Below are 26568 nucleotides of genomic sequence, written 5' to 3' on the forward strand. Positions count from 1 at the left end.
CATCATGGGACAGAGCAGGAATTGACTAAATGAAGATAACAAAGGACCTTTCATCCTCATGCCACAAGATAAGGGGACTGGACCTTGACAGGACAGTAGTAAGCTCCTGGCCTGGTAAACCATATACAGTAAGTAAGTAGCCTATAGTTCCAGAGGACATGCTCTAAAAGAGAAAGGAGCTCATAGAGCATTTAAGTCTTCAGTTAACTTTTTCTGTATGCCATCATGTTCCTGGATTTTACCCCTGGTTTGAAAACAAGTGACAACAGAACCATTGCATGATGCTTTATTTCTAAAAGGAGAAATAAAGCATCGTCTATTTTATTTCCACGGCACAGAAAATGACATTTGACACCTAGCTTATAAAGGCATGGTTCCACTTTACTTTTTCTAGGGCTTCGGCCCCATTGTCTTTTGGGGATGTTAGTTAGTTTGTTTATCATTACTCTCTGGCACAGTGTGTGTGTGTGTGTGTGTGTGTGTGTGTGTGTGTGTGTGTGTGTGTGTGTGTGTGTGTGTGTGTGTGTGTGTGTGTGTGTGTGTGTGTGTGTGTGTGAGAGAGAGGGAGGGCGAGAGGGCGGGCGAGAGGGCGTGCGAGAGGGAGAGAGAGAGAGAACAATAGCTGTGATGTGTTTGGTGAGTCTACTGAAGCAATAACACTATGAAAAATGGCATAAATGTGTGGATGACATATTTGGATATTGATACAATTCTTCCCTGGGTCATTGTAGCCTATCAATCTGAAGTAGGCTAATCTTACTAACTTAAAGTTGCTAAATGTATAACTATACTGTTCACAGATTCCATATTGCAATGCTTCCAAGTTCCCAATTAAAGAAGTGTTATCTACCATGCCTGTGTTTGTTATCAATAAAGTACATTTTGTTTTCAGTAAACTGTCAGCTGGGTGGCTTCAGTCACAGATGCTTAGGCACGTGTGTGTAAATATAATTTGATAAAAACGGCCACAAGACAATGTGTATTATGAGCTAAATCAACTCCATTATGTAGCAGGACATAAACATTTCTTATTGTATGTAGGCTAGTGCAAAACGAATTGAACTACGTTACCCAGCATTCCCCGCGTCAGAACTACGTCATTTGTTTTGCTGTGTTGCTCCCTCGTGTGGTGGGAAGTGGGAAAGGAGGAGGAGGGCGGAACCACTGTCCAAGACTCGGATGAAAGATGGCAGACGAGGAGGACTCGGGGCCAGAGGAGACAGCACCTGTCTCTCCCCCGGAGAGCCCTCTCTCTGCCCGGCCGCACTACGTCTCCTTCTCGGAGCACGTCCAACCGGCCGTAGACATGGTGAGCCAACTGCTCACCCAGCCGTCGTCGCTCAAATTCGACAAAAACATCAAGCAGGCCTTCTACAACACGGGGGCTATGATCTTCGTGGCTATCTGTTGCGGAGCATCAGTACTAGTTTACTTCATCCTGGAGGCCTTCCTCCGGCCGCTGCTCTGGGCGGTGCTGTGCGGTACTTTCCTCCATCCGTTCAAGTACTCCCTGGCCCGCCTGGGTCGGTCGTGGCTCAGCGGCCTGCAGGACACCGGGACGCCGATCGTGGTGGGGACGCTACTGATCCCCGTGTGGTGCGTGAACCATGTTATGGAGGCGCTGGGCAGGCTGGTGCTGGAGAGGCTCACCGTGCTGCTGGTGATCGGCGCGGGAGCCCCTATCCTGTACTTTCTCTACCTGTTCTGGAGCGTCATCGGCATGCAGGTGGTCCTGGAGCACATCTGCTGGGTCATCGGGACCGCTCTGGACTGCTTTCACTCTGTGTGGGTGAGTGAAAGTACACACTGAAAGTACACATAACTCTGAGAGTTATGGACATAGAGTTCTCGGAATTACAGACCCTTCCCTTTGGTTCCTAACTATCAATAATTTAGCTAGGGAGTGGGGAGTCAGGGGACCCCCTCGGTGGGTGAGTGAAAGTAGGCAGGCTACACACTGACTGTCAAATCCTCAATGTTCATGTAACTTTTTGGGAGTGTACAAATGGAACGTACATTTGGTTCCATTCTGTACACCCTCAGGATAAATGAAAGGTATGGGGTAAGGTAGCCATGGATCACACGACGGTCGTCTGTCACGGCGAAACTTCAACGTCGTGTTTGCACTTTCTCCCTTTTTGGCCCGCACATCTACATAAACGTTCAGATCTTAAGTATAAAATGCTTACCCCATGGCCACGGATGTTATAATTCTGTAAGGGCCCTCAGACGTACCCGTATCTTCCTTATTGTTGAATAATAAGCATTTTAATCCGATCGGTGGCCATTTCCCCATTTTTTTCGCCATATGCTTTCAACTACGCGACCCTATTGGTTGGGAGGTGTATTGCACTCTGACACATAATTATGAGAAAATAGCCACCCATCGGATTTTTTATTATTATTGAACAATACGGAAGATACAGGTACTTATGAGGGCCCGTACATAATTGGTACATCTGTGGCCATGGAGGCATAAGCACTTTATATTTGAAATCTGAACGTTTATGTAGATGTCATCACATCAATCATGAATCACCGCTGAATAGCCCTTGAGCAAGGTTTCCATGCAGGGTCTGGCTGTAAATAAGTTCCGCACTTAGTCCAACACCCTGGGTAAACAACAAACTTTGCTTTGCTTTGCTTTGATGCACGGGCCAAAAAGGGAGAAAGAGCAAACACCAGGTTGAAGTTTCGTCATGACTGTCATATACTATATGCCAGTCATTTTTCAGGGCTAGGGGTTAGGTAAAGTAAGTAAAATCAAAATATATTACTTACTGTGACTGTGAGTACTTTTATGAAACATTTGACAATTGTCTGCTGAGTAAAATATCAGAATGCATGTTAGTATTTATAATGTGTAAGTTTGTAGAATGTGTTGATTTTATAATGTGCCATGATGAGTAGCTTACATGCTACATGCCTGCCCTCCAGACAAGTCTACAGGACTGCAATGGAAATAATCATGTGACTTTATTGCAATATCCTGATTCTAGGTACTATATGCAAATATGTTGTGTATTGTATTTTAAATATATGAACATATATAAATCAATTAGACAACCAGGGAACATTGTAATAACAAAGCCTTGTGTCACTACACTGTACCTTGGGGTCAGCCAACACATTGGGTTGAAATCATTGAATGAATGTGTATTGTGTAAACACTAAACATAAATCAAGCAAGCAGTATTAAAACTCATACAAGCAGACTTCCAATTTAATTTAACCTTGACTACCAATTTCACTCTTGAGAGTGTCCAAATGTATTCCTACTTGTCCATTTTATAGATTCAAGTTAATATTCATTTTTAGACTAGAGTGAACATGCAGCATTTTGCTGTGCAGTGAGCCACATGAACGGAAACTCCTAGAACAAGAGATCTTTTGATTGATTTTTGTTGACCTCATTTCAGATAGACTTGTGGTAAACAACACTTATCCTGTTACCTGTTAGCTCATCCATCAGTTGATCTTATTTCCAGCAATTTAGTTATCAATAGCCTCTTATGCTGAAAGGTACCAGGGATCTCTTTGTGTCTAAGCAACATGATGCTAATGATATTAAATGTTCCTCCTGAGACAGCCTAGTATCCACTGGCCACATGCTAGAAATGGACCAAACTAATGTGAATATCTATAAATAGCTTAGATGAAGCTGTATTAAATTACACAGGGCTGAACGACATTGGAAAAAGTCTACATTGGAATAAACCTTTTATGCAATATGTATTGCAATAATAATAAAATAGAACTTACACAATTTCACCAGATATATTTACACTTCAATAGCTCCACTTGGAAATAATTCCACTCTTGCAATGATTAGGGTGATCTTTAGATGCGGAAATAAAGCAGTTGTTTTGTGCGCTGGTAACGGTTGACTCAACATGACACCTGCATACAAGACCAGTTACCAAGAATTGATTAAATCAAACTAAATTATGTTATCCATCAGTATCAGATGAACTATGCTGTTTTTCTTCCTTATTAGTCATGACAAATGCCAACCTAGAGACACACTGGCTCTATTTATGTCAGCCACATTGCATGCTTTGCAATGTGACTTTTTCACAACATGCGTACACTGAGATGTTGATGCTGAAACGATATATTGTGCAGCCCTCATGGAAAGTTCTTTGTGTGAAGCAGAGCCCGCTCATGGCGGTGAAATGATAGCAGACAGGGGCATCACATTACATGGCTTCTATACCAAATTGTTTTAATGAAGCTATTGTGCTATTGTGTGACAGTGGGGAGTTAATATTTATTAGGCTTTTGAATGATTGAGCACTGAGCAAAAGATTTATCAGCCCCTCTAGTAATATCCTATCTCTCATTTTATCCATTTATCACTCTCACTCCGCCATGCTTTTTTCTCTTTCCCTCTCTCCAGGTGTGTACTGTGGTGATGGGCTATGTGTTGGCAGTAGCCTTTAAGTGGGGCCCCAGTACAGAGCGCTACCTGAGGGCTGTGTCTGTTCCTGTTTGGACGATCCTGCTGTTCTTCCTGGGTGAGGAGGAGAGGGGAGACGCGGCGTAGGAAGCCTGTTGAGACAGGCTAGTAGTAGTCAAGGAATTCATCTTTAATGCAGTTGACATTTTAACTTGTGGAGGGTTTCTTTTTAACTTGTCTCTGCAAGCTCACATTGTGAAATGAAGCCAAATGTAATGCGAGTTTGAAAGTTATGGTCCAAAAAAAAAAATCCCCAAACATACTTTCACGTACTGTCCAGAAGTCCTCTGAGCAGGACACACACACACACACACACACACACACACACACACACACACACACACACACACACACACACACACACACACACACACACACACACACACACACACACACACACACACACACACACACACACACCTCTCCCACATTCTATTTCTGAATTGTAGCGCCAGATGAGCCGGTCAGTATTTTTATTTTTAGGTGCATGTGATGTGCTGAGTGGTGCTAACCTTTTAACCTTAAAGCCTGAAATGTTAAATGTTACATGTTAAATGTTCTGCTCTGCTGTGTGTGAATCACAAGATTGCAGAGGTGATTCACAAGGTTGAAGTCAAATCTGAGAAAACAAAAAGGTGCTTGAACTGACACGTGTGCTCACTGTGTTTAGTGTCCCTCACTGGCTCGTGGAGAGTGCCAATATTTGTGGTTGTGGTCGCGCTCCTCATTGTGGGCTACCAAGAGAAACCACCTGTTCCTGGGAAAGGTGAGATTGTGCACAGACGCATACACACGTGCTTGTGTGTACACATGATGTGCATACTGCTATACCCATAGGCATATAGAACTCTATACTCTCCATCTGTACATCAACGTGAGGGGCCAAAATAACAGGGATCACCTTATTCATGACAGCTTGGGGTGGCCTGCCAGTTAAGCCCCTAGATCTCTGAACTGGGTCCAGGGCCATCTAAATACTGGGAGAATTATACAGACATTGTGGGGAGGGTGGGGCCTTAACCACGTAGGCCCTGTATACTTTGTTGTATATCAAATGGGGAATAGCAACATTTTATGACATGCCCAAAATAACGCCAGTTTGAAAGTGGTTAACACAGCAGTACAAAAACGATGAAGGCCTACCCTGACCTGCTAGAGGTGCTAGAGGTGCCTACAATGATAAAAAACACGGTGAAGCAGCATTCTGCTTCTACGGACCGACAGCGTGGAATAAACTCCCATTACACCTAAGACAGGCACCCTCTGTGGATATCTTTAAAGCACAGCTCAAGACCTACTTCTTCACTCTTGCTTTTAGCTGATCTTTTGGTTGATTTTTAAATCTCTGTGTTGCTGTACATGTCCTCACTGTATTGCCTGATTCACTGCCCTTTGCTATTATTTTAATGTGTTTTATGCTTCTGCTTTTCTTATTTTTCTTAAATTATTTGTAACTGTAATTGTATTCTTGCTCTGTAAAGCACTTTTGAGCATGTCATGTCATGAAAGGTGCTATACAAATAAAGTTTATTATTATTTTTATTATTACCCATGATGATTCTACACGCAGTCACACAGACACACTGATCTGCCATTGATGCCTGGAGCTCTGTTTATCCACTACTTTTTTTAATCCTTTCTCTCCACACGTCTTTCTCTCTAGGAGAGTTGTCAGGACAGGTATTGTCGTTTGCTGCCAGCACCTTCTACATGGCGATCTCCTGCAGCAAAATGCGCCTGAAATCAGACGGCTCGCCTAAACGTGAGGCAATACCCTCCTCTGTTTTTAGCAAACATTATTAAAACCCGATACAATGAAAATCACTGACATCAATATCCGTCACCCTTGATTTATACTCTTTATCCTCTCTTCCTCTTTCTGTAGCCTTATCTTCCTTTCCAGGCAAAGAGTCCGTGGACACCTTGGGCCCTGGTTCGTTCCCCACCGCCCCAGGCTTCCGCAGGGGCTCCCGACCAACGCTGGGCGGCCTCTTCCAGAAGGAGAAGAGCTCCAGCAAGGCCAGTGACATCTATTTCATCCTGCTAGTCTGGGCCATTGTACTAGTTCAGGTCTGGCTCAACCTGTGGATCCTACAGCTACTGCCTATCCCTGTGGCTGGTAACACACACACACACACACACACACACACACACACACACACACACACACACACACACACACACACACACACACACACACACACACACACACACACACACACACACACACACACACACACACACACACACACACACACACACACACACACACACACACACACACACACACACACACACACACACACACACACACACACACACACACACACACACACACACACACACACACACACACACACACACACACACACACACACACACACACACACACACACACACACACACACACACACACACACACACACACACACACACACACACACACACACACACACACACACACACACACACACACACACACACACACACACACACACACACACACACACACACACACACACACACACACACACACACACACACACACACACACACACACACACACACACACACACACACACACACACACACACACACACACACACACACACACACACACACACACACACACACACACACACACACACACACACACACACACACACACACACACACACACACACACACACACACACACACACACACACACACACACACACACACACAAAATATTTATTTATGTCCACATACACAGAAGTACAAGAACGCCTTGTACAAAGGACATAAACACTCAGTCAGACAATAAAAAAAACAGCCAGTTACAAACTGCCAAGACGGCAGAACAACGTTACATACAATATAGTTGACATACTTGTCAGACAGACATCAATCATGGATGTAGGAAAACAACAGCACCTCCAAATTGAGCGGCTTCCTATAATAGCAGATACTGAGCAGTGCCTCGATAACTGCTTGGCCCTCCTTTTGGAGACGCCATAAAAACTACAAGTTTACACCTGTAGCCTAGCTGTGAGATGGTTGATCACACTAAAGGGGAATGTAGCATTAATTGACTGTCTAATGTGTGTCTTAGTGTGGATGATAAAGAAGCTGGTGGTCCACTTTGGTCTGAAGAGCTTCGCTGAGAGGACACTTGTCTCCTGGTGGGCGGGGCTGGAGGAGTTTGGACGTGAGCGACAGGACGCCCTTATGCCCGGACCAATCAAAGGCCTCGCTTTGTTCATGCTCCGAATCGATACCAAGGTAATGCCTCCGGCTTCCTCTTCCCGATTTGATACCGACTCATCAACACACATAATACACACTCTGTGTCCTCCATTGACACATACACACAAAGTCATAAACAACTGTCAAAGCCTGTCTGCTCTACAGCCAAAACTGATGGGGAGATCCCATTTAGTGGGGTGTTTCGAAGACGGAACATTTTACGCACTTAAATGCACATAAATCACACTGCATCACAGGTCATTTAGCTGAGGAAGTTTCTTATGGGTTCATATTTTTGAAGATTAAATGATTTGTTATTTGTTGTTTTCTTGGTGTGACCTGTCCTGAACACCTCTTCTGAACTGTCACAACACACCGTTATTACAACTGTATATCGGATCCATGCTCCCAATCCCCTGTCTAGAAACTGCCTTTGCCCTTTCCACCTCCTCCTGATTCCCTTGTTGCCTGCACTGTACCCAAGCAGTGGTCGTGTTCTTGTTGCTCGGGTGATGATTGTTGCACAGAATCTTTCCAATAATAATGCCCAATGTCTCTTTGTCTCCTCCCCCCAAGCTCTGGCATTGGCTTAACAAGCAGGTAATGATTTAGAGAGGAATGGGGTGCTGAGAAAGACCTACTTGTGAGTGAAAGAAAAAGAAAAAGAAGAAACCGACGTGTGTGTGGAAGTTAGAGCCAGACCGATATCGGTCTGGCCGATACAGTATATCGGCCATCATTTGGCTTTTTGGATAACATCAGTATGTGCAATTATGCAGCCGATGAGTCCTGATTTTTAACAACTTTCAACCTAGCATCCCTTTTTTGGGCATGTCATTATAGGTCAAAAGTTTTATGAAATGTTCAGAAATGGCTGATCTACAAGGTCACAACACCCCGCATTGCGGCGTGCTGGTAGATCAGCTATTTTAGAATTTTCTGTTTTAGAAAAACTCAGATTTGATTAGAATTTATTTTTGACAAAATATCTTCAAAAACATTGCTAATTGGTGGGCGAGGGATCTCTGAAATCCGGATCGGCATTGGCCCCAAAAATCTGGCATCGGTCAGGCTCTAGTGGAAGTGTATAAGAGTGTGTATGAGAGATTTAAAAAAAATAGCTGTGCGTGTGTCTGTGTATGTACAGTAACTGGGAGCACTTTTAGTAAGTCTAATGCTCGTCCATCCACTGTCATCATCCATCCATCTATCCTGACCCTGTGTTCATCCTTTAATCATCCATTCATCCTTCTCTGTGTTAATCCCTTCGCTGATTCCACTGCTGCCCCGCTTCCCTGCTTTCTGCTGCTCTTGATCTGAAGCTACGGCAGGGGGAGCTCATTGGCTCCTGAACCCCTGCCATATCTTCCCTGCTGTGATTCTATTGGCTAGCTGGCTTTAGAGTGTGTGTGAGCTGCATGCAGAGATGCGCTAGCAGGGCCAGAGCATCCTTGGCTGTGGAGGATGGGCGAGAGAGGGGGGGGGCAGTGTTTCCCCTAACTGACAGAGTAACTCAGAGGTATTGATTAGAGAGTTTTGAGTTGTCTACCATTTGGATGATTGCCCCTGTGATTGTAGAGAGGTCTGTATGTTAGAGAGCAAAGTTAAATTAACTAAAAGCTCTCTTTCTGGTTATATAGCCTGATGAGGTTGATTTAGGCAGATGCACTGTAGGGGGAAACACTGTCTTCGTCTGATCCTACTGTAGAAGACTTCCTAGGATGTAAAGCATTGATGTTAGTGTTGAGACGGGTGAGACTTTATCTAATGATATATTCCATCTAAATATATGAGTTATGACTGTGACCTTGTCAAAAGCAACACCTTTCGTTGACAGGTAAGGATATTATTCATGTATTTGGTTTAAGAATCACATGTATTACGAAAGTGTTCTCAAAGATACCCTCTAACACAGCTATAGAATGTATTTTGGATTTATGTAAAAACTCTGTAGTAGGGGTGCAACAGTTAATCAAACTAATCAATTTAGTTGATTATAAAAAATAATAGTGACAGTATAAAATAGGGTTTAAGTGGTTAATCAGACTTATCGATTTAGTCAAAGTATAAAAATCGGTTCAGTATCAAAAATCTCTTAGAGATGTTTTGTGTTGATATATTCATTATATACAACGATTATTCAAAATTATTAGTACTTTGATTAATCCAAACATTTAAATAATTGCCAAGAAGACAATCCTAGTTGCAGCCCTACTCTGTAGTATATTAATGAGATAATCTTGTTTTTAGGAGTTTACTGTAACTGTGATGCAGTAACATTCTTACTGACTGTCATGTAAAATCAGCGTTGTGTAAAACCATTAGCATACAGACTTCTACCCAAGAAGTATCTACTAACTACTAAATTAATTGAACTCTAACTGGATTTAACACATGGCTCACACACACACACACACACACACACACACACACACACACACACACACACACACACACACACACACACACACACACACACACACACACAGGTTCAGACTAAGGTTCAGACTAAGGGCATGTTCATACTGCCTACCTTAAACAAAAAGGAAAAAAGCACACCCTTTTCCATAACTATTATAATCACCAAGGCGAGTGTTGAAGAACGTTGATAAATTGAGAATAGTTGACTTTTTGAGAAATGCGCATACTGTGTATGTATTATATGGGCTGCTTTTTATCAGGTGACCAATCACGACAAATTGTCTGTTGTCTTGAGACTGCTGGCTCAACCCTCTGCAACAAGTCTTCAAATTGCCAGACAAGTTTGTGATATGCCCCCTACAGCTGTCGAGGCCGTCATGCACCCACACCCTACTACCGCCACCACCCCCTCTGCCTAAAAAAAGCCAAAGCTAGTGCAGTTTTACTCCTCTTGCTTGACGTGTCCATGATGATATGGTACAAGGGTAAATGCAGAGCCACTAGTCCAAGCTGATGGTTTCTAAATTGTGTGAGCAATGTTATGGAAACAAATTGCCCCCACCCCCCCTTTTTTATTTTAATTAATTTTCAGCAGAAAAAGTGCTCTAGGCTGCTGTGTGTTTTCTTAATAACAGGCGGACAAGTGTGAACACACCCTAATACAAGTTAACATGTTAAAAGTCAACTGCTGGCTTGCAGGCTTGTGGCATTGAGAAATCTGTCTACTGTGCAATCCCAGCATGTTGCGGTGGGACAAATTGGCACATCTGAGTGTTGAAAGGTGACTTGACATCTTTCTAACAGTTACGAAGGGGACATTACTGCTATAACACATACACACACGCGTACACACTTCCCCAGGGTTTGCACACGCATGTTTCCATGCTAAAGTATGGGTGAGGATGTGTGTGTACAGTATGTGCGTGTTTATTCTGGCTTTTGGTCCATTGAATCATCTACTTTTATTGTCCTCAGGCTCAGGGCCCAAAGTGGCAGTTGTAGGCTGCAGTTTAGATCCAAAATGGAGACGGCCCCCTCAGAACGGAAGGATATAGGTTTCTCCATGTGTCCAGCCAATGTATACACAAACCTATTCTGAATGAAGCTGACTTTCTGTGGATTTCTGTGTGCTACTTCTGTCTTACATTCTCCTTATCTCCACCTCTCTCTTTCTCCCTATCTTTGTTTTCTCTGTCTGAACAGATGATTGTGTGGTTGGAGCGATCCCTGGACAAACTCATCAGCATCTTCATCATCTTCCTCCTGGTCACAGGGACACTGCTCATGGCTCTGCTGCTCACTGCTATGGTGAAGATTGTCCCTTTACAGTTGCCATATTTCTCTGACACTCTGTGGTTCAGTGCTAACTCCCTCTGTCCAGTTCACCAGAGTGACTTTAGTTTTGTCTCTGTCTTTGACTCCCAGGTTCACCATGAAAGCGTTCATATGATCGAAGTCACCAGCAACCTCATCAACGAGACCGTGTCCAACCACCCTGAGTGGGCCAAGTATGACACTGTGACTGGATGATACTTTTTCAGAGATCACACAGCATGATTTCTTAATCGTTTGCTCAATCTAATACATGTAGTCTGGAATTGCAATGCCCCATCTCATCCATGTTTATTTTTTACCCCTCCACTCCTTTTGGCCCCACATCTTTCCCTCGCTCCAGTTGGCTCCCAGAGGCACGTGTGGTTCAGAAGGCTTTGAACTCGGCTGCTACTAACGTCTATCAACATGGTAGAGAATGGATAACACAAAAAGTGAGCATTGAGCATCGCGCTTACTCTGATAATTGTCTCTTGTCTCTCTGTCATGGAACGTTGTGAGTTGTGTGGATCTTAATGGATTTTCATTCTATTTCTGTGTGCACGCAGCTACATAAGATGCTAGGAGACAAGGCTAACCACACTGCAGTTATCGAGAAGCAGGTTCTTGATCTTTGGGACAGATTGTACCACTCCTGGTTTGTCAAGGTAACATAAAAAACACATCCCCTTTACCTAACCACTGAGGTGGGGCTTCTGTTTACCTAACCACTGGTGTGGGGCACAATTTCCTGCCATAAATGGAGTACTTGGAGTATCCTAGTATCTTGTGTAAAGGTACTAATTTTCTTAGATGTCATGCACAGAGTTACACAGATTTCAAATGTACTGTACTTTCTGTGTCATACCACCTCAAAAGAACAGGCCACAAACTATATCATCACTTCATCATTCATATGCAATCACTGGCAATAATCCACAATTTCTCTGTGTGATGTGCATATTGCAGAATGTGACTAATTCTGGGCGCCACCGAGGTCAGAAGTTGTCACTCAATAGACAGAACAGCTGGCTTGGTGACATCCTGGACTGGCAGGACATCGCCTCCTTTGTGCAGGAAAACATTGAGACCCTGCTATCTGTAAGTGACTGTGTGTTTAAAAACATGTCCTGTTTGATGAATGCTTCGGGGTTTTTGTTTATGCCATCTGTGCACTCTTTTGCTTAATAGATCCTGGAGTCTCTGTGGGTATTAATGAGTCGGAATGTTGGCCTGCTCATCTCCACGACAACCACGCTCCTTACCGTCTTGTTCCACAGCGGCACGGCCCTGCTCAACTTTGTCCTGAGTGTGGTAAAGAACATCCTCATAACATTATAGTAGTGTCATACAGTACCTCATCCTGAGTGCGGTAAAGAACATCCTCATAACATAATATAGACCTGATGGGTTTAAAGGATAAAACCAGTTGGGGTTTTTATCTTCACATTTTAGTTCCATCAATGTCATCTCCAAAACATGGCAGAGAAGAAAACACAGAAACAATACATTATTATAAAAGCTAAGTAGACATATACTTCCATGCTGTCAGACAGTGTGAAGTTATGTAGCTGTCATACATTGTTTTGGATGTTTTTATGTAACCACGTTTTAATTGTGATAGATTACGTGCACCAAACATGACGTGCACCAAGACGTGCACCAAAAAACTCCATCAGCATCATTTAACCACTTGAACCCTGATTACCTTATTCATAACCCTATGTTTGGCCTGTAATTATAGGCAAAAAAAAAACCCAACTACAATACTTGATTTTCTTTTGTGGTTAAGCGTGCCATTGGTGTAGGCTAGACAGAGAGTCCCAGGGTTGATCCCAAATGTGTGTTCAGCTGTCTTTGACACTGAAGACAGAACGTCTGTTACAAAGCAGCCTCTTAATCAACAGATTGGTCATCTGTTGTCACAAATAACCCACTGACTGCTGAAAAGAGGACAAATGTGGAATGTGCCAAACCTGCTCTGGAATGAATGTACAATGCATGGATATCATTTCATGCATTAATATAAGTGATACATCTGTGATGGGTAACGATTGTATAGGCTTACTTACAGCGACTGGTGTTTATGTGTGTGTGTGTGTGTGTGTGTGTATGTATGTACTGTATGTACGCATGTATGTATTTAGGTTATCTTCCTGACCACATTGTTCTATCTGCTGAGCTCCAGCGGGGAATACTACAAACCTGTCAAATGGGTGATAAACCTGACCCCACTGTCTCAGCCTGGACCCTCCTCCACTATCATAGGCATGTCTGTAGAGGAGGCCATCCGGTATGCAAGCATGCACACACATACACATATTGTTATGATTACATCACATAAAATGTTGTGCATTCCCTAAAGATATAGCGTTTTAGATTGTAATAATTGATGTCTGTGTTTGTGTTGTCTCAAGAGGTGTGTTTGACGCCTCTCTGAAAATGGCTTGCTTTTATGGGCTCTACACGTGGCTGACGCACACCATCTTTGGCATCAACATTGTCTTCATCCCGTCTGGTGAGTGTGTAATGCTTAATAACACTACGTTGTATGACGCTTTCGCACCCCGAGTGCAAAAAATAGCTGATCTACAAGCTCACAATGTGTCGAGAGATATTTTTGCCACACGACACCGACGTACGACGGAATATACATCAGGCTTAAATAATGCTGTTTCAGTGCTAGATCCAGGTGTGACTGTTTTTGTTACCTCCCCCTGTGGACATCTGTCCATCTCTCTGTCTCCTTGTGTCTCTGTAGCGTTGGCTGCCATCCTGGGTGCGGTGCCGTTCCTTGGGACGTACTGGGCAGCGGTGCCTGCCATGTGTGATCTGTGGTTGGCTCAGGGAGAGGGGGTCAAGGCTCTCCTGCTTCTTGTCTGCCATCTTCTGCCGACCTACTTTGTAGACACGGCCATCTACTCGGACATCTCAGGGTATGTGTGTGTGTGCGCAACTGAGACATGTCAGAGGTGTGTGGTATCCACCATGGGTGGGAAAGAAATCCGCGCTACTGCCTTGTGCAGAAACAGTTTAATGTTTGTAACTGTAATTGTTTATAGACAGTTAAAATGACCTGTGCGCAAACCCTTATAACCCTTCAGTGGCGTATGACTACGTTAAACATGGACAGCTGTAGACCTTACAACGACAAGAGGCAGGCATACGATCTACTAGCTGTTCCCCAAGTTAAAACAAAACATGGTGAAGCAGAGTTTAGTTAAACCCGATTGTAGACCCCAGGGCTCTATAGTCGGCCCCCTCCTGTTTTTGCTATACACAAAATATCTTTGGCGAAAATAGCAGATTTACAAGCTCACAACGTGTTGTGTTACAACATATTGTGAGTTCTTCATCTGCTATATTCACCAAATGTGGGTTCATGTGGTTAATTTACTCTCGCTGAAAATAGCAGATCTACAGTCAAGCTCACAACGTATCACAATTTGTTGTGAACTTTGAGCTTGGAGCTTGTCGGCTATATTGTATAAATCAGGCTTTATTCTTATGATAGCTGCAGTATTTTGTGCTGCTTTGTGTGTGCTTTGTTACTGCGTTGTTATTTAAACTTTGGAAAATCATGTATTATTTGAGTTAAGTGAACATGTATATCGTCGGTGTCCAGGACGAACCAGCTAACTCCATTTTCATCTTTTTTTTTTTTTTTTTCATAAATCAACGCTATTGAACACCCTTCACATCTGTGTAAAAGAATCTAAACATTTGAACGAATGAAAAGTATTAAAAAGCGCCTGAGACGAAAACTCCCAACTCCATTGGATCCTCAAACTGTCCGTCAAAAACAAACAACTCCCCTCTCTCCTCTACAGCGCTGCTATTTCACAGCAGGAGTAGTGCGCACTGCGCAGTGAAAGAGGAGGAGGAACACGTAAACAAACTCCCCGTAGTCTGTTAAAATATGTAGTGTACCTGTTTATCAAACTTAGCACTGACGCTAATGTTATGAAAACAAGTAATTATATTTCTAAAATATATGAAGTGTTTAATGAGGAGAGCATTGTGATGAGAAGAAAGGCGTTCATAGCATTTCTGTCGCGCTAGTATACTACCTCTGCAGAAGTTATTGTAATATTTAAAGTCCTGTTTATTATTGTAGGCCTATATAATAAGTGTCATGAAGCATCAGGGCATTAATTCACACGTTGTTGTGATGCATTGTAAGCTTGGAGATCCATTGTTAGCTTTTGGGAATCTGTACCCTTTTGAAACCTCTCCCTCAGCAGCGAGTGGAGCTACTGTTGTTTGGACACCTAACTCCATTTCAGCTTGATTTCTGCTCGTCTGAAACTACTAACTCCACTTGCGCTGGGTAAAGTGTTGATTTACCTGCGATTTGGGTAAAGTGTTGATAATATAATGACACATGCAAGTATCTCACAATATATACAGTCACTATACCAACTTTGATGAGGCAGTATTGCTTTGTTTTAAAAATATAAGGTTTTCTTCATTTTCTGAAAAACGTATATTTTGTTTTTTCGTTTCCTGAACAATGAGCGTTTTGGATACAGCAGAGATATACTGTATGGTGCATATAAAATGCATTTTGTGCTTGCTTTTAAGTTTTATTGAAATTGAAAGAAGTTTAAAGTGTTTGTTTGTTTCCCTCACTCAGGGGTGGCCACCCCTACCTGACAGGCCTGGCAGTGGCAGGTGGAGCCTACTATCTGGGTCTGGAGGGAGCCATCATCGGCCCCATCCTCCTCTGCATCCTGGTGGTAGCGGCCAACATCTACAGCGCCATGCTGATGAGCCCCAACTCTACTGTGCCCACTCCTGTACAGGCCTCCTGGCCTCACCACCCCGTCAGGTAAATACAAAAATGCATGTATGCTCAAGACCAGATCCCAATAATATAATTTCTGCCTCCTCGCCTCCCCCGTCCTATGTCTTCCAGCATGGCCAGCGAGTTACGGTGAAATTGGTCACCTGCTGTGGACTAGGTTAATAAACAAACATTGGTGATTTATGTTCAAACATTAATGTTATGTAAAGCCCACAAAATGGTCGCATTTTTCAATCACCAATCTCACCGTAACACCGCCATGAGGCTGAAGGAAGCAAGGTGGCAGAAATTTGAGGTTTAGGATCTGGCTAGTGTTGAAGTATAAATATGGCTTCACATATTAAAAGGAGCTCTTCACGCTGTGAGCACTGTCGCCTCACAGCTCTCCTCCGCGTCATCAGCGCCCATACCCTAGGTGGGGTTGGTGAAATGGCCTACTCTATGTGGAGTTTGCATGTTCTCCCCGTGTCTCCTAGGGTATTTAATACCCTCACAAAAACATGTAGTAATCCTAGTCGCTATACCGCCTCCCCATGACAGCCGGGGCGCCTGATGGAGGGGAAGGGAACTGGTTGGAATAGCGTGTTCCTTCCACGCGCTACGTCCTACCGGGGAAACTCCCCCCTTTCAGGTGACAAGAAGGTCAGTTGGCTCTCATGCATTGAAGGAAGCATGAGCTCGGCCCTGGCCTCCCTAGGCTGTGTGGGGGACTGGTGTAGCGCTGGTGTAGGGCTGGTGTAGCGCCCAGGATCACTTAGAAAATTGGCACCGGGTGAAAAAAATGGATTACAAAAATCGCGGGATAAAAATTTAAGTTAAAAAAAAGAAGAAAAAAAAGGAGCTCTTCACCCATTTTCAACCTTATTTCCATATTATTGGACCTCACTAATGCTCATTATAAGATGGCACCATTTCTGTCTACTCACTTTGTGTCTCAGAGGTGGGCTGTGTACAGTTCAGAAACCCGCCTACCTATCATCGGTAGACAGGTTTGGTTATTTCAAAACCTTTTATTTATATATTTTTATTTCAGTGTGCTAACTTTCCAGGAAGAGAAAGGCTGTCGTTTCTATTAGCTTGGAATCCCCATTGATGATGTCATTGTTAGGCAGGTTTCTGATCTGTCCACAGAGTAAACGGAAATGGGTTGGAAATTGGTGATATGGGCAATATTGAAATAATCATCTAACCCTAATGTTATCTTGTTTGTCACTTTCAGGTCCTTCGTAGACTCCACCCCCACTACGCTAAAGCACGATAGAGAATGAGAGGGTGTGCATCTCATCTCTATGGAATATCCCCAAGCTTTCTATTGGCTGATTACACTGGCTGGGATGTATTCCCTTCCCCAGACCAAGAGGTGGCGCCATACGGGTTGGTTATCCACAATGACGCCTGACAAATGGAGTCGGCCCTTGTAGCAAATTGAGCCACAACTGTGGTTCAGTACAAAACCATAAATATTGAGAGCATACATCAGTGTTGCATGAAGTGTGGTCCAGTGTGACCACATTCAGGCTTCTGCTTTTGAATGGTTGAGAAATTGATGTCGACTGCATCATTTCTCAGACAGATCTCAGCGCCTCTGTTGGTGTTCTAAAACAACACAACTAAATGACAAATGACTAAATTTATCATCGCCCATCACATTTTGATGGTATGTGGTAACACACATGATTTTATTAAAATCTCTTAAGTCCCTCATTTCAGAAGTGCACTGCATGGCTATGCACTGTCTGTACGCCCTACCTCCCTCCTGTTGGAGGCACTAGTCGACATTGTAGTGCAGGTTGCCATGTAGAAAGTTTTGTGTGCGAGTACGTTTATGAATTGTGGTTTTTCTCTCAACTGAACATAATGCTTGATTTCTTATAAATCTTAAAGGGGGTTTTGTTTTTGTTAAGTGTTATCCCAGATTCATCACTGCTATAGAGTATTTTGTTCAGTAACGGCGGTCTCCCATCTCTCCAGCTAAACAGAAAATAAATGTTCCGGTTGGGATACCAATTTAATCTGATCAGTAGAGAGAACTCGATACAGGAAAAACATGTGGAAAATAATTGAAGACCCCTGTTACGGAACAAACACTATAGAATGATTACTATCAGAAAATAAAGAGCTTTGACATTTTAACCCATTAAGACCTGATTCCGATTTTACAAATGCCTTCTAAATCAGTTCTCACACTTTCAAGATTCTTCAAAAATGTTCAAAAATAGCAGATGTACAAACTCGCAGCGCGTATATCTGCTATTTTTTTTTATAGCCAACGCAAAAATCGAAAATGACGTATGCTTTCCCGGTTTTAATGGGTTAACAAAATACTTTTTGTTTTAAACAAAAGATATCACACCTTTTAATGTGTTGACGTTTTTGAACTTGCTGTGTAAGTTCATGGCTCGTACAGCATCTAACACTCAGCTCAGCCTCCCAGACCAGTCTTCACTACTGTTGTTACTCTTTTGTGTTTCATATCAGTACTGTTAAATTATGACTATTGTTTAGTATCACTAATGAGTACATGGTTTTTGACCTGTACTAGCACATTCATTGTTTAGGTACTGTGAGTACTTTGTCAACAGACCTACTCAAAACATTTGTGCTGTTAGAGAGGACATCCTGCTGCCATGGACAGTTTGGCTTCAGTTCTGTTACCTAGTGTTCTGTCGGTACGTTGAGAAATGGATTTAAGTATCTATTTGTTTCTAATGTGCTGCCTGCACACACACACACACACACACACACACACACACACACACACACACACACACACACACACACACACACACACACTGTATTTGTTCACTCCCACACGTACTGCGGGAATATGTTTATCAATATACAGTCGAGTAGTATACACTTTTGGTCCGTTTAATAAGACTGGCTTCTCTGTGCCATTTCTTAATGACATTAGTAAAAACAGATACACATACATACACACTTTACTTAGTGTCATAAAATAAACTACAATTTTGTATTTTCTACTCACACAAACGGAGCCCACTGAAGTACAGTAGAAGCACTTTTTCCACAAGAAGAGAAAATAAAGTAGTTTACATCATTCAAAGCTTTAATAATCAACCCTTACAGATGAGTCATCTGTATAATGCACATCATTTATATCATAAATGGCTACTGCGTTAGCCGCCTGAAGGTGGGAGGGCCGTAATATGTTCTGGGTTGAATTGGACTAAACCTGTGGTTTAGCAACTGTTACCAGTAATGTAATCTTTGTGACGTACCATTGCTGTTTGTTTTTTACTGAAAGTGCACTAATGAATAAACATTATCATTTGAATTACAGTTGATTAGTTTAATTGTGTCTGGCAAGCCGAAGGACGTAGCCGGAGACTATGTTTTCGCCCATGTCTGTCCGTCCGTGTGTGTTTCTATCGATGAGCAGCTAATCTCCTGCACCGTTGGACCGATCGGCGTGATACTGTGCATGCACACTCCCTCTATAGTCATGTGATCAAGACGGATCTGTCCGATTTTCCATATTCCATCCTGATTGGCTAAATTGGCTTCCAAAGTTTGCAGGAGTGGCATGTTTTGAATAAAATGCCTCAAATCAATTGCAGGGAAGCCACATTCCCACTAAGTCAAGGAAGAAATACCAGCCCAATTCTTTTTAATCGGCCTCATGGTGGCACTATAACAGGCAGATTCAAGTTCTGGCAAATAACTTGTGTGTAGTGAGGGTGTGTATTTAACAACACCCCTTCCCTGTTTTGTATTACAGTACTTACTGTACACTTACAGTACACTACATTAATTATATTACTTTGGTTTTGAAACGCCTTTATATCCACTTCAATGTTTCTTGACCTTGGTGTTGGACTATCCCAAGTCCTTAAAACATCACATGGGAAAATGTAATTGTAATAACAGCAATTCAAAGTACATTGATTTAATACTCTTTTATTTGCTTTAAAAAAAAGTGACATACCTGTAAGCATTGTCATTCTATTAACTCGCCTGTCCCCACTCGCAGAGGTTTGATAAGTATATTTGGTTAAACCCACCCTCCCATATGTAGGATAGGATAACACTTCATTAATCCCCAGAGCGGGAAATTCAGGGGGCCATAGCAACACAGAATAAGAGTAAAAGTAAATAGTGCACAGTAGAAAGTATACGTCAATAAATACAGATGTAACATTAGATATATATATATATACTCACTATAATGGCCAACCCTGTTTGTGCTTTATTGTCCCCCCCCCCCCCCCCCCTCAACATTTAAAAAAAACATTTTTACATAGTTAACACATATGCTAATGACTAAGTAATATAGACCCCTTAACAGACGACGTCACACTGATAAGAACCAGTATGCGTGCAACCAGTATGCGCGCAATGAAACCCATTCTGTCAGGTCTCGCTACGACGTGCCTCACTAGCCAACACACAAGAGGGGGTTGGGGTGTGCTGAAACCAGCGCACCCCGAAACAACAGGTTGGGAATTGATTGCGTGAAACAATCACCTGTGCGTCCAGTCTCAATGTTAGTAAACAAATAATTGGTCTATGTAAAGAGAGGAAACACATTCTAGCAGTTCTCACCTGTACTTCCCTCTTTAGTTTTGGCTGTGTGTCTTGACCTGGTTATCAGAATGTCTATTTGACTGTTAATGTAGACACATACTGGACAGACAAGCCTTGAGACAAGTGAGTAAAACTGGATTACCTCACTGTAATTTAGTAACAATGAGGATTTAAATACATTGATTGACAGGATTGTATCTTATACTGATACATGTTTGACAACATCGCATGAGGTCACATTCATCTTTAATTTACAATTCAAATCATTCAGAGATGCTAGTGAAGAAGTGGTACAAATACAAAATGTTAAACTTTTGATGGAACCACATGATTTTATATCACAATTTAAATATTAAAATATAACGTTAGTATTGGTGACACTCTGTAAGTCAGTATACCCGTATTCTGTATTCACATCATATTGCAGAACAGAGTATAGTCCATTTGTTAGTTGTGAAGTCTGTGTCTTGCATTGCAGTTACTTCATGCTGATACCTCAGGACACCATGTGGCTTCTAATCAGTGTGATCCTGGACATTCTGATCCTGGTACCTGGTAAGGAGAGTTTGAAATGGGCAGTGATGGAAAGTAACTTGGTACATTTACTCAATTACTGTACTTTTTTTAATTACTTTTACTTACTTCCATTTTGTATATGTTATACTTCTACTCCACTACATCTCAGAGCTAAATATTGTACATTTCACACCACTACAATTATTTGACAGCTTTAGTTAATAGTTACTTTGCAGCTTTAGATTACTAGAGGTAGATTACTTCGGGCTACTTTGAGGCCCTCACACTGCCCGCCCGCCCGCCCGCCCGCCCGCCAGCTGGCCATCCCATTAGCCAATTTTAATATAGGATTATTACAAAACATATATTAACCATTAACCGCTTAAAGGAATTGTTCACCCAAAACATTACTTATTTTCTGTCAACCCCATGAAGCCTTGAATTTATGCCGATGTTTTTGTTTTTGTTGCATTCCTAAGCCAATAATTTGATCTCCATTTATTCAAGGCTTCATGGGGTGTGTAATTGATAGAAAAAAAGTTATTTTTAGGTGAACTATTCCTATAAGCCCTGCTTTCTACAGTTACTGTAAGTAATTATGAGACAAATAACAATAAGTAGAATACAATAGGGAAATAATATAATCAGAAAACATAAAGAATATAATGTAAAACAAAACTATATTATGAATAACTAATGGCTGTTTATGTGCATTTCTTGACCTTACAGCGAGGCCGTCAATATCAGTGAATCCACCAGGAGATGTTATTGAGGGCAGAAAAGTGACTCTGACCTGCAGCAGTGAAGCTAACCCACCAGTAAACAGTTACACCTGGTACAAAGACAGTGGAAGTAGATCTATCACCACTGGTCCTCTCCTGGAAAAGAGGAATGTGTCTCCTACAGACTCTGGACAGTACACCTGTCAGGTGACAAACAAACGTGGATCCCAGAGATCATCACCACACTCTCTAGATGTTCAGTGTAAGTGATCTAAAGTGTTTGGATTTTCAGATACTGTAATACAGACAGCAAAACAACAGATTATTTATTTTTCAAGGGGGTTTACTGTGTTTTTGTCAGATTTATCAATATTGATAAAGAGGGCTTTTAACGTGACATAAACGTTTCTCCAACAGATGGTCCCAAGAATGTCATTTTGTCAGTAAGTCCACCTGGAGATGTTGTCAAAGGAAGTTCAGTCACTTTCACCTGCAGCAGCAGTGGTTCAAATCCAACAATCCAGAGCTACATCATTATCAAAGACAACACTGCAGTGGCACAGGGGAACATAAAGACCATCTCTAACATCCAACCCAGTGACAATGGCAGATACTACTGTCAGGCAAAGAACAAAATTGCCTCAGGCAATTCACCTGGAGTCACTGTTGATGTTCACTGTGAGCGCTTAATTTACCAAAAATCAAATGTTCCAGATAACTTTGTGTGCGCGTGCAGGCATGTACGTGGCACGGGTGGGTTAACATGCATGACCAGAGAGAGAGAAAGAGGAGGAAATGATATAATGCGTTTAGAGATGCATTCCTGATTTGTTGTGTCTCCTTTAAATCTGTCTTTGACCTCATGATATTTTCCATAGTGGTCAAGGAAAAGTGGTTTTAGGAAAGGAAATAGGACGTTTTATGTTTAGGTTTTTTTTGTTTTTTGGTGCAGGCAGTGCAGTCAGTTCTGATCAGAACAGTATTGCAATAGCCTACTGTGAAGTGTCCAGTGTTTTATTATTTTTGACCATAGCTGGTGTAGTGTTAAACACCACATTATTCAAAGTATTTACAATTGTTATTGTCACCCCTAGTGAAAAATACTGTGGTCTATTCCTGTAAACTCAGGTAATATTGTACTGTTATTTGAGTGTATCATTCCTTATCCGTCCATAGACCCTCCAGAAATACTCTCAGTAAAAATGGATCCACCAGAAGTTATTGAGGGCAGCACAGTGACTCTGACCTGCAGCTGTGATGCCAACCCACCAGTACGTACGCAGCTACGCCTGGTATAGAGACACAGGAGGCGATTATCTCAACTTTATCTCTACTGGTCCTCAGCTGGTAAAGAGGAATGTGTCTACTGCAGACTCTGGACAGTACACCTGTCTGGTGACAAACAAATGTGGATCCCAGAGATCATCACCACACTCTCTAGATGTTCAGTGTAAGTGATCTAAGTGTTTGGATTTTCAGATATTACAGACAGCAAAACAACAGCATGTTTATTTTTCAAGGGGGTTTACTGTGTTTTTGTCAGATTTCTCAATTATTGATAAATGATAAAGAGGGCTTTTAAAGTGACATAAACGTTTCTCCAACAGATGGTCCCAAGAATGTCATTTTGTCAGTAAGTCAAATCCAACAATCCAGAGCTACATCATTATCAAAGACAACACTGCAGTGGCACAGGGGAATAGAAGACGTGGGGCGGCAGTGGCTCAGGGGTAGAGTGGCCGGGTAGAGTGAACTGGAAAACCGCAAGGTTCCCAGTTCGATCCCGGGCTGGGGCGCTCCCCTTGAGTTAGTGTCGAAGTGTCCTTGAGCAAGACGCTGAACCCCTAATTGCTCCCGATGAGCAGGTTGGTGCCTTGCATGGTTTCCTCCGCCATCGGTGTATGAATGTGTGTGTGAATGGGTTAAATGGCACAATCAATGTAAAGCGCTTCGGATAGAAGCGCTATATAAATGCACCATTTACCATTTAAGACCATCTCTAACATCCAACCCAGTGACAATGGCAGATACTAGGGGGGGGGGCTAACATGCATGACCAGAGAGAGAAAAATACAAGGAAATGATTTCATGCGTTATGCGTTCCTGGTTCCGTCATTAATTCTCCTTCACAACTTTCCTTGACATCATGATATTTCCGTAGTGGTCAAAGAAAAGTGGTTTTAGGAAAGGAAATTTTGTTTAGTTAGTTTTGGTGCATGCAGGCAGTGCAATCAGTTCTGATCTGATCAGAACAGTATTGTAATAGCCTACTGTGAAGTGTCCAGTGTTGTATTCTTTTTTAACAAAGCTGGTGTAATGTTAAACACCACATCATTCAAAGTATTAACTATTGTTATTGTCACCCCTAGCGAGAAATACTGTGGTCTATTCCTGTACACTCAGGTAATATTGTACTGTTATTTGAGTGTATGATTCCTTATCTGTCCATAGACCCTCCAGAAATACCCTCAGTATCGATGGATCCACCCGCAGAAGTTATTGAGGGCAGCAAAGTGACTCTGACCTGCAGCAGTCATGTCAACCCACCAGCAGACAGTTACATCTGGTACAGAGACAGAGGAAACGCTGTCTCCACTGGCCCTCTCCTGGTAAAGGAGAATGTGACTTCCACAGATTCTGGACAGTACACCTGTCAGGTGACAAACAAAAATGGATCCCAAATGTCACCACCTCATTTCATCAACGTCCTCTGTAAGTTAAATAACAAAATGTTTGCAATAGATTAGATGTCTTTATTGTCCACAAGGGAAAATTGTTTTGCTCAGGTCAATGCATACATTCAACAAGACAATACATAAATAAACACCACAATTAAAACACCTAGCAAAGTACTTCAATTCTATAATAAAAGATAAAAAGTTCTAAAAATGTAAAAGAGACTTTAAAAGAAAGCAATGTCCTCTCCACACTTGTGGAGCACCCACCCCATAGGTCCAACACACAACGCCTCGCAGCGCAACGCGAGGCGTTGTGTGCTTGTAGATCTGCTATTTTGGCTAATGTCCCCCTCCGAATAGAGATGCTAGGGTTCAAATAGTTAATGCAAAATAAAAGAGTTCCCTATCACACAAATATTTGGAGGCCCCCCTCTAGTAACTCTGAGGACCCACTAGGGGTCCCGGACCCCCCGTTGAAGACCCCTGGTATAGAAGGTAAAGCCGGTCTGTTACCTTGTTGTCTCGTGCGCTCCAGAACCCAAGAAGCTTTGTTGGAGCAAAGAAAGAAACTATTATTCATTCATTTATTTATTCATTAATTCTTATTCTATTTTATTTTATTGTGTACAGCACACAATATCCAGTTGAAACAAGGGGGGGGGGGGGGGGGGCTAACATGCATGACCAGAGAGAGAAAAATACAAGGAAATGATTTCATGCGTTATGCGTTCCTGGTTCCGTCATTAATTCTCCTTCACAACTTTCCTTGACATCATGATATTTCCGTAGTGGTCAAAGAAAAGTGGTTTTAGGAAAGGAAATTTTGTTTAGTTAGTTTTGGTGCATGCAGGCAGTGCAATCAGTTCTGATCTGATCAGAACAGTATTGTAATAGCCTACTGTGAAGTGTCCAGTGTTGTATTCTTTTTTAACAAAGCTGGTGTAATGTTAAACACCACATCATTCAAAGTATTAACTATTGTTATTGTCACCCCTAGCGAGAAATACTGTGGTCTATTCCTGTACACTCAGGTAATATTGTACTGTTATTTGAGTGTATGATTCCTTATCTGTCCATAGACCCTCCAGAAATACCCTCAGTATCGATGGATCCACCCGCAGAAGTTATTGAGGGCAGCAAAGTGACTCTGACCTGCAGCAGTCATGTCAACCCACCAGCAGACAGTTACATCTGGTACAGAGACAGAGGAAACGCTGTCTCCACTGGCCCTCTCCTGGTAAAGGAGAATGTGACTTCCACAGATTCTGGACAGTACACCTGTCAGGTGACAAACAAAAATGGATCCCAAATGTCACCACCTCATTTCATCAACGTCCTCTGTAAGTTAAATAACAAAATGTTTGCAATAGATTAGATGTCTTTATTGTCCACAAGGGAAAATTGTTTTGCTCAGGTCAATGCATACATTCAACAAGACAATACATAAATAAACACCACAATTAAAACACCTAGCAAAGTACTTCAATTCTATAATAAAAGATAAAAAGTTCTAAAAATGTAAAAGAGACTTTAAAAGAAAGCAATGTCCTCTCCACACTTGTGGAGCACCCACCCCATAGGTCCAACACACAACGCCTCGCAGCGCAACGCGAGGCGTTGTGTGCTTGTAGATCTGCTATTTTGGCTAATGTCCCCCTCCGAATAGAGATGCTAGGGTTCAAATAGTTAATGCAAAATAAAAGAGTTCCCTATCACACAAATATTTGGAGGCCCCCCTCTAGTAACTCTGAGGACCCACTAGGGGTCCCGGACCCCCCGTTGAAGACCCCTGGTATAGAAGGTAAAGCCGGTCTGTTACCTTGTTGTCTCGTGCGCTCCAGAACCCAAGAAGCTTTGTTGGAGCAAAGAAAGAAACTA

At 42.3% G+C, this 26568-nt stretch overlaps 1 protein-coding gene and 1 long non-coding RNA gene across 2 annotated transcripts; both read left to right on the forward strand.

Annotated features, from left to right (window-relative positions):
* The first annotated feature begins 1106 nt into the window (after nt 1-1106).
* Nucleotides 1107-19529, forward strand: tmem245 (transmembrane protein 245). The gene is made up of 17 exons (XM_084053612.1): nt 1107-1789; nt 4400-4517; nt 5130-5225; nt 6123-6221; nt 6345-6578; nt 7554-7723; nt 11312-11416; nt 11534-11616; nt 11784-11874; nt 11989-12087; nt 12389-12520; nt 12611-12733; nt 13567-13712; nt 13837-13937; nt 14181-14355; nt 16056-16250; nt 17446-19529. Exons 1-17 carry the CDS (start codon nt 1187-1189, stop codon nt 17492-17494), a joined length of 2619 nt encoding a protein of 872 aa, XP_083909738.1. The 5' UTR covers nt 1107-1186; the 3' UTR covers nt 17495-19529.
* A 2543-nt stretch (nt 19530-22072) lies between these two features.
* Nucleotides 22073-23286, forward strand: LOC311042339. The gene is made up of 3 exons (XR_014600493.1): nt 22073-22274; nt 22430-22690; nt 23189-23286. It is a non-coding gene; the product is annotated as an uncharacterized lncRNA (long non-coding RNA).
* The last annotated feature ends 3282 nt before the right edge of the window (nt 23287-26568 follow it).

Source organism: Gymnoscopelus microlampas, assembly GCF_963454915.1.
Source record: "Gymnoscopelus microlampas genome assembly, chromosome: 3".
NCBI classification, from domain to species: Eukaryota; Metazoa; Chordata; class Actinopteri; order Myctophiformes; family Myctophidae; genus Gymnoscopelus; species Gymnoscopelus microlampas.

Bases quoted from the DNA above. Each gene is read 5' to 3' on its own strand.
- tmem245 (XM_084053612.1), top strand. From the start codon at position 1,187: ATGGCAGACGAGGAGGACTCGGGGCCAGAGGAGACAGCACCTGTCTCT. The intron at 12,734-13,566 runs GTAAAGAACATC...GTATGTATTTAG, and splicing joins TCAACTTTGTCCTGAGTGTG to GTTATCTTCCTGACCACATT. The intron at 13,713-13,836 runs GTATGCAAGCAT...TGTTGTCTCAAG, and splicing joins TCTGTAGAGGAGGCCATCCG to AGGTGTGTTTGACGCCTCTC.